Below are 8,231 nucleotides of genomic sequence, written 5' to 3'. Positions count from 1 at the left end.
GCTCTGAAAACATTAGATGTGGTTCATCTAATATTATGTGGCACATCTAACATTAGATGTGGTTCATGTCTGTCAAGGTTTATTTGAAGATGTCTGCAGCAGTCAGTTTTTGGCATTTATCTTGCCTAAGGGTTAAGCCTCGTACACACGCAACTAATTTCCGAAAACCGGTCGTTCCTCTTTTGTCCAGAGTGGTGTCTGTTGGTTGGAATGTGCTCTAGACTGCACACAAATTTTCCCATACGACAGAATTCTATTTTAGAAGTGATGTCATGTGTTGGATTGCTTTCTATGTGTTTTTTCATCTCAGAGCATGCCTAGTCTTGCTCATAAGATTTTCCCCCGTCTAAATCTGTACTAATGATACGAAAATCGGACATGTGTTGACGGACGACAAAAATTATATAGCCTGCACACCAGAATTTTTTCGGCCGAAAAGTCGGAGTCGGTTGTCGGAAACACCATACTAACAAGCCGAAAATCGGCAGATTGGTCGTCGGACGAAATTTCCCGGCCGAATTTCTTATCGTGGGGCTTTAGGCAGCTTCAAAGTCGACCATTGCACAGTGGATCCGTCAGCTTATTTTGCCAGCCCATGGCTTGAAGGGTAAGGCTCACTCTACTAGTAGAGTTGGGGCATCCTGGCCTATCTGTCATCAGGCCTTCAGTGGCTCAGGTCTGCAAGGCTATAACTTGGTCTTCGGTACATCCCCTTACAAGGTTTTATCAGGTGGACGGAAGGGCTGCTGGAGGATACTGCTTTTGGTCTTAATGTGTTGTGGAGTAGTCTTCTTAGGCCTAATGGTGGCTTCTGTGTCTCCCTCCCCTTATGTTTTTGGCTTTGAGACATCCCAGGTAGTCATAATTTAAAGCCTGCTCTGTGTCCTGTGATGTACCATAAAGAAAACTGCATTTTTGTACTCACCCCCATAGTGCTACTCCTGTAAGTGCCACAGGAATCACTTGCCTAGGTCTTCCCAACTTCAGCCCCGCAGCCAGGCACACAACAGGCTCACTCACTCCTTCTACAACGACCAGTCTAGGGGATGTTGTTTTTATTTTTGGAGAACTTGGATAGGGATGAGGGAAGTGGTGGGATACTCCAAGAATAAGAAATATGTACAACTAAGGACCTAATCTTCCTTTTAGCTTAAGCAATAGTAGAGCCAGTACAGCAATGTCCCTTTAAGAAGGAAAGTGTCGGGCTAGAGCTCTTCAGGACACCAGCCGTTGTCCCCTTTAATAGACCCACAGCTGACTATAACTAGGCACCAGAGGGGTAGCCAGAGCACAAGGCCCCCAATATCTTTCCAATGTCTGTACTCACAAGGCCCAAGGACAGATGTAGGCCTCCTTCCAAGCAATGCCCTTCAATGAGAGCTAAATGGAATCATTACGCTGTGGTCACATGCTAAACATGAGCTCCCCCTAGCTGCAGCCTGGTATTTTAATTCACACAGTGATTTCCTATGATTGTCAGCTCCATCTAGTGGCCATAATGCAGCAGATATTTTAAAACACCACATTATTGCCATTGGAGGGCGCTGATGATCATAGGAATTCACTGCTCACATTCGTTGAACAAATTTTTAACAAATAGACCTGTAAGTGTTTGTGAAAGCTTCCAGTATAAAATGTACTCTACTTCCCATCTTTATATAAACGTCTCCTGACATTCAGGGGGTCTTTGAAAACACATTTTTTTTTTAGAAACAGATCTGTGTTTGTGAAATCTTAGACCACAAAATGCACTCAGCCAATGAGAGGTAATGAATCCATTTTTATTTTTCTCCTGCTATCAATGGCCAACACGGGACATCACTTCATCCATGTCTTTGGTGATCTCTGATCTCCTTATGAAGTGTTTCTTACATGATGAAGATCAGCCATGGAGTATATCTGAGGTGTATATCAGGGTGTGCTTCTTCCCCACATGTCCACCAACATTCATATAGAAAACATTTCCCGCACTCAAGGCAAGTAATATGGCTTCTCCCCCGTGTGAGACCTCTGATGTCTGGAAAGATCGGACTTCAGTGAGGAACAATTCCCTCAGTCAGACCAGGAGAGGTCATTCTCCTCCGTGCCCAACTTCAGATGACTGTAAACAGAGGACTTCTGTGGATTACACTTCCTCCAATCAGAAGAGGAAAGTGGATCTACCTCAGTGTGCAATTTCTGATGTGTGTTAAGACTAGACTTAGTTCGAAAACATTTATCGCATTTAGGACAGGAATACGGCTTCTCCCCCGTGTGCGATCTCTGATGTTTGTTAAGATTGCACTTCTCTAAAAAACGTTTCCCGCACTCAGAGCAGGAATACGGCTTTTCCCCAGAGTGCCATCTCAGGTGAATATGAAGCTGTGAATTCTCTGTAAAACGTTTCCCACACTCAGGACAGGAATATGGTTTCACCCCAGTGTGATACCTCATGTGATTTGAAAGAGAGCCCTTTCGTGAAAAACATTTCCCACACTCAGCACAGGAAAACGGCTTCTCCCCAGTGTGCACTCTCTGATGCAAGGTAAGATTGGACTTCTGTGAAAAACCTTTCCCGCACTCAGGACAAGAATACGGCTTCTCACCTGTGTGAGTTCTTTTATGTGCATCAAGAGTTGGTTTCAAACTGAAACATTTCCCACACTCAGGACACGAATACGGCTTCTCACCTGTGTGAGACCTTTTATGAAGATCAAGGCTGGATTTAGTGTGGAAACACTTCCCGCACTCAGGACAGGGATACGGTTTCTCTCCTGTATGAGATTTTCTATGCAAACTAAGACTGCAATTAAAACGGAAACACTTCCCACACTCAGGACAGGAATATCGTTTCTCCCCTGTGTGCAATCTCTGATGTATGGAAAGATTGGACTTATGTGAAAAACATTTCCCGCACACAGGACAGGAATACGGCTTCTCGCCTGTGTGAGATCTTTTATGAATATGAAGATTATATTTAAATCGGAAAAACTTCCCGCACTCAGGGCAGGAATATAGTTTCTCTCCTGTGTGCAATCTCTGATGTATGGAAAGATTGGAATTATGTGAAAAGCATTTCCTGCACACAGGACAGGAATACGGCTTCTCACCTGTGTGAGATCTTTTATGACTATTAAGGATATATTTAAAACGGAAACTCTTCCCGCATTCAGAACAGGGAAACCTCTTATCTGTTGGAAGGACAGAACCTTCCCTCACAGTCTGAGGTTCCTCAGGATAGGAGGAATACGATGGTCCAGCACCATCCCTCACAGTCTGAGGTTCCTCAGGATAAGAGGAATACGATGGTCCGGCACTGTCCCTCACAGTCTGAGGTTCCTCAGGATAAGAGGAATACGATGGTCCGGCACCGTCCCTCACAGTCTGAGGTTCCTCAGGATAAGAGGAATACGATGGTCCATCTACACTGTGTGGTGCCGGATGGACATTTGAGGTAGCCGGGTTTTCTCCTGGACTATACTGTGTGATGTCCTCATCTTCTACTTTACAGTCTGGAGACATAGTGAGACAATCCTCTGAGGTTTTCCTCATCTCCCGTCCATCTACTAAAATAGAAATACAAAGATTATTACTAGACATCAGCAGATTGGTTCCCCTAACGCCCGGACTCCGCCCACATCAGACAGCTTTGTCTCTGAGGATCTTACAATTCCACCCTCAAGGTAACTAGTAAATGGGTCCTCTGATCTCCTACCAGTTCATTGTAGGATGAGTGTCCCCTCCCCCTCTATCACTCATTGCCATCTTCCCAACACAAGAAGTCCTGCACTTCCATATTTAGTCCATGATTTAGTCATGAATAACAGCAGGCTGAGCCCCACCAGAGGTCAGAGAGTGAGGATGGGGGGGGGAGAACAACCACGATAAAGACTGGACTGATCCTGAAGACCACCATCATTGGGTTACTGACTCCTCCCTCATTATCACTTTCTGTTTAAGGTTCCAAAGTTGGAGGATGTTATCACATTATTATCACCATGTAAAAGTCTGTCCTCCAATCAAATCATCAGATATAAAATGTCCAGCTGGTAGGAAATGGGTGTAACAAAAGAGAATCCATATTATGTTTATAGATAGTTGTGCCGAGGACAGGCCTTTTTAATGTACAACATAGCGTATATAATGCAGGGGTCAGGAGTATGTAATGTACAACATAGAGTATTTAGTGGCACATACAGCTGGCAGCACGCGTGTACCCACAAACCCCGGAAGACGCGATCATGTACAAGTATGTGATTTCGCCTGTAGGAGTCGCTGCTTGCTATATATATATATATACATGGGGCGGTCAGCAATTGGTTAAAGTGTGCCATGTTTGGTATCTATAGGGGTTGAACTAGAAAAGAAGCGGCTGCATGCCGAAAGTCCAGTTTTTGCATCATCCCAAATAAAGTGCATGACATACACCAAAGGACAGTAGCTGGTACAGTGGTTTACGCGTTTCACACAATTACATTGTGCTTACTTATGAGTTACTTACGGTTATCAGTAAGCAGAAGTGTAGCACCGTCCCTGTAGGGCTTGCTGTGTGATGACTTCTTGGGTCTCCACCTGATTACCTGCAGACAATCACTTAGGGCCAGTTCACTCATCCATCCCTACTCCCTTTGTTGGTTACTCAACAGTCCAGGGGACGCCCCGGACGACGTCACATATGACGAAACCGGTAGGGCGGTACCGGACACCACGTCGACCACGCCCCTCGGAACGCCGGCTTGCTAACATCTGCGGGACGCCGCGGTTTTAATGTTTTCGCCTGTATTCGTCTACCTACATGTAAGTGCAATTTTAATAAATGTTTTATTCCACTAAACTGGATTACGCTATGGTCTCCCTTAATCTTCCTTCCTATGTGTACGATATCACACACTGTTGGAGCCGCATAGGAGTCCACCGCTTCAACTTTTGCATTTGGAGTCAAGGTTGATTACTGGTCTATGGATCTAAGCCCTTATCCCTGTGTATGTGGAGGCACGATTGAATGCTGATTTCTCACAAAGCTTCTTGTGGCCTATCCAATATTTGGGGGCCCATATACTCTGGTAAGCAGCCATCTTTCATCACCTCTCACGGGTGTCTTCCCTCCTGCCTCACCATCTATCGGGATTCCATCTTTGGATAACAGCTCTCTACTTATTATCCATTCTGGGACTCATGTTTTTGGACTTTATCACATATATATATATTTTAATAATATATTTTTTAATAGCACGTTTATCTTTGATATATGTGGTACTCAAAACACATTTTTTTTGCTTTGTTTATTAGCGCTACACTATTTGGTTTATACAGGGGATTTGGTTTTATATTTATTGTGGAACGTGGATGATGGGAGAAGGGGATAGTGGGATACTCCAACTGAACTATATACAGTAGATAAGAACAATTCTCACTTGGTCTCACCGGGTTATTTTCCTCTGTCAATCACCAGGGCTGTAACAAATGCCTGTGCACCTACTTGTCAGGTTTCCCTCCACTGTCCAATATGCCTCCCTATTGGACCAGTGTGAAACATTTCAGACAAGCTGAGCTGACTCGGGGGAACCATGAGCAGACCTCACTAATGGATCCTGCTCTCTGGTAGGCAGAGAACACGTTAGATTTTCCTGGCAATCTCTCTGGTAAGGAGAAAGACCCATAAAACTATACTCTCTCCATAACACCTACCTAGGAGGGTGCTACACAAGGTCATTGTGTGAAACGCGTCAACCTCTGTACCGGCTACTGCCCTGTGGTGTATGTCATGCACTTTATTTGGGATGATGCAATAAATGGACTTTCAGCACTTCGGTGTGCAGCCACTTCTTCTCTCATATGTGTTCTACGGCTGGCAAGCCGTGAGAAGAGTCCCACCCACTCATTTCATTCACCTGGAGCGTCGTCTCACTTGTTCTCATCTTCAAGGGTTGGACAAAATTATGGAAACATCATGTAAAAGAACAAAATTGTTACCCAATATGGTGTTGGACCACCTTTGGCATCCAATATGGCCTGAATTCTCCTAGGAATTGACAAATATAAGTCTTGGATGGTGGATAATGGAATATGATACCACCCTTTATGCAAAAATCCGGGTCATAATCCTGAGCAATGTCCTTCTGTCTCTTTTGGTCAGTTGACCGCGCTTATGCTTATAAGGCGTTGTTTGCCTGTAAAATGGATATGCCGTCCTAATCTTTGATACTGTACCGTGCGACACGGCAAATAAATTGGCAACTTCGGTCACAGAGGCACCAAAAATTTGAGCTCTCTGAAGCACAGTAAGCTCTGAAATGACTCCATAGTACTAGCAGCGCATTCAGCGAATGAGGAAAGTGAGGTGTCTCATCACACAGCGGAAGCAACAGAATCTTACATCACTTCCAACTGTCAACGTGAAATGCGTCGTCAACTGCAAATCATGTCATTTTTCTATATCAATGCCCAACCCCTTGGCGTTACATCATCTTTTATATTTTACAAAAAAAGTAGGTTATGTATTGTGTATTTCTTCCACAACAAAGGGTATTTAACCACTTACCAACCGCCAAACGCCTATTTATGTCCTCCCTTTAAACCTAAATACCGGTGTTATGGCAGCAGATAGCTGATAGCAGATATTTTTTTAAACTGCAGGCGGTTGGCTTTCCGATAAGGGTGGTCCCCGTGGCGGATTCGCCACGGGATCACCCTTCCGGTATGGCGGAATAGGTGCCCCCCCCCCTCCCGCCACGTCCCGGTCCTTTCCCCACTTACCAGACCCGCCGGCAGCGGCAAAAAGGATCCGGTCCCGGATCCTCACAGACAGGATGTTGAGTGAGGGCAGGCTTGCCCTCACTGGACTCTATGGTCTTGGAGGACCGGAGCGCAGGCAAACTTCGTTGCCTAGCAACCGGTTTAAAGGTCCCTTTTTTTTTTTCCATTTTATTTATTTTTTCTTCATCTTTTAGTGTACTTATGAGATCTGAGGACTTTTTGACCCCAGATCTCACAAAAAAGAGGTCCTGTCGTGCCTATTTCTATTACAAGGAATGTTTACATTCCTTGTAATAGAAAAAAAATGAACACATTTATTTATTTTTTAAACGGTGTAAAAATAAAAATAATAAATAAAATAAATAGTAAAAAAAAAAAAATTAAAGCGCCCTGTCCCCGTGAGCTCGCGCGCAGAAGCGAACGCATACGGAAACCCTGCCCACATATGTAAACGGTGTTCAAACCACACATATGAGGTATCGCCGCGATCGTTAGAGCAAAATAAATAATTTGAGTCCCTCTGTAACTCTAAGATGGCAACCTGTAGAAATTTTTAAAGTGTCACCTATGGGGATTTTTAAGTACCATTCCGTGAGCATGCGCAATTTTGAAGCATGACATGTTGGGTATCTATTTAATCAGCATAACATTATCTTTCACATTATGGAAAAAAATTGGGCTAACTTTACTGGTTTCTTATTTTTTAATTAAAAAAAGTGAATTTTTTCCAAAAGATTTGCGTTTGGAAGACCGCTACGCAAATACGGTGTGATAAAAAATATTGCAATAATCTCCATTTTATACTCTAGGGTCTCTGCTAAAATATATATATATATATAATGTTTGGGGGTTCGAAGTAGTTTTCTAGCAAAAAAAATGATTTTAGCTTGTAAACACCAAGTGTCAAAAATAGGACTGGTGGGAAAGTGGTTAAAAAAACCATGCGAAAATAACGTGAGACATAAAAAAATTGCAACACCCACCAATTTTTTTTCTCTAGGGCACATGTGTCAAACACAAAGTCAAATCCAGCCCTCCAGGCCATTTAATGTGGCCCTCGCACCTCTCATGCGGATGTGGCAACCCCACCTCGTCTCTGCCCCCACCTTGTCTCAGCAGTTAACAGCAGAGAGGAGGACAGAATTCCCCCGCCAGATCCTGCACTTCTCCTTGCAGCCGCAGAGAGGTTTGTCCCAGCCCTCTTCCCTGTCTCAGCAATCAGCAGAAGAGAGGAAAACAGAACTCCTACAGATTCTGCGCCTCTCTGTGCAGCCGCAGCATCCCCTCGCCTGCGCCTCACCTGGTCTCAGCATTCAGCAGACTCAAGCCCTCCTCTAAACCCTGCACTTTCTACTTCAAATCTCTGCCCCCAGCTTCTTCCCGGCAGCTTCAAAAGGTAAGGGGGTGAACTGTGATGTAAAGGAGGGTGCAGGACACTTCTGATAGTGAGGGGGCTTTTGACACCTGATTTCATGGGTGGTGGATGTAATGGTATC

The 8,231-nt window shown here is 44.3% G+C and overlaps 2 protein-coding genes across 2 annotated transcripts in view; one reads left to right on the top strand and one right to left on the bottom strand.

The window, feature by feature from the left end:
• LOC309564458 (uncharacterized protein) overlaps positions 1 to 8,231 on the top strand; it is a 1,566,033-nt gene that overhangs the window by 563,003 nt on the left and 994,799 nt on the right. The gene's annotated exons all lie outside the window — the stretch shown is intronic.
• Positions 2,053 to 8,231, bottom strand: part of LOC309564027 (uncharacterized protein) — a gene marked incomplete at both ends in the record, with an annotated part of 35,611 nt that continues 29,432 nt past the window's right edge. Inside the window, one exon of the mRNA XM_082268651.1 lies at positions 2,053 to 3,109. Within this exon, the coding sequence (XP_082124777.1) occupies positions 2,053 to 3,109 (1,057 nt within the window). The remainder of the gene's footprint in view (positions 3,110 to 8,231) is intronic.

Source organism: Pelophylax lessonae (genome assembly GCF_965119305.1).
Source record: "Pelophylax lessonae genome assembly, chromosome: 9".
In the NCBI taxonomy this organism is placed as follows: Eukaryota; Metazoa; Chordata; class Amphibia; order Anura; family Ranidae; genus Pelophylax; species Pelophylax lessonae.
Note: the sequence above shows the minus strand (reverse complement) of the source record. Positions and strands in the feature narration are given on the sequence as shown.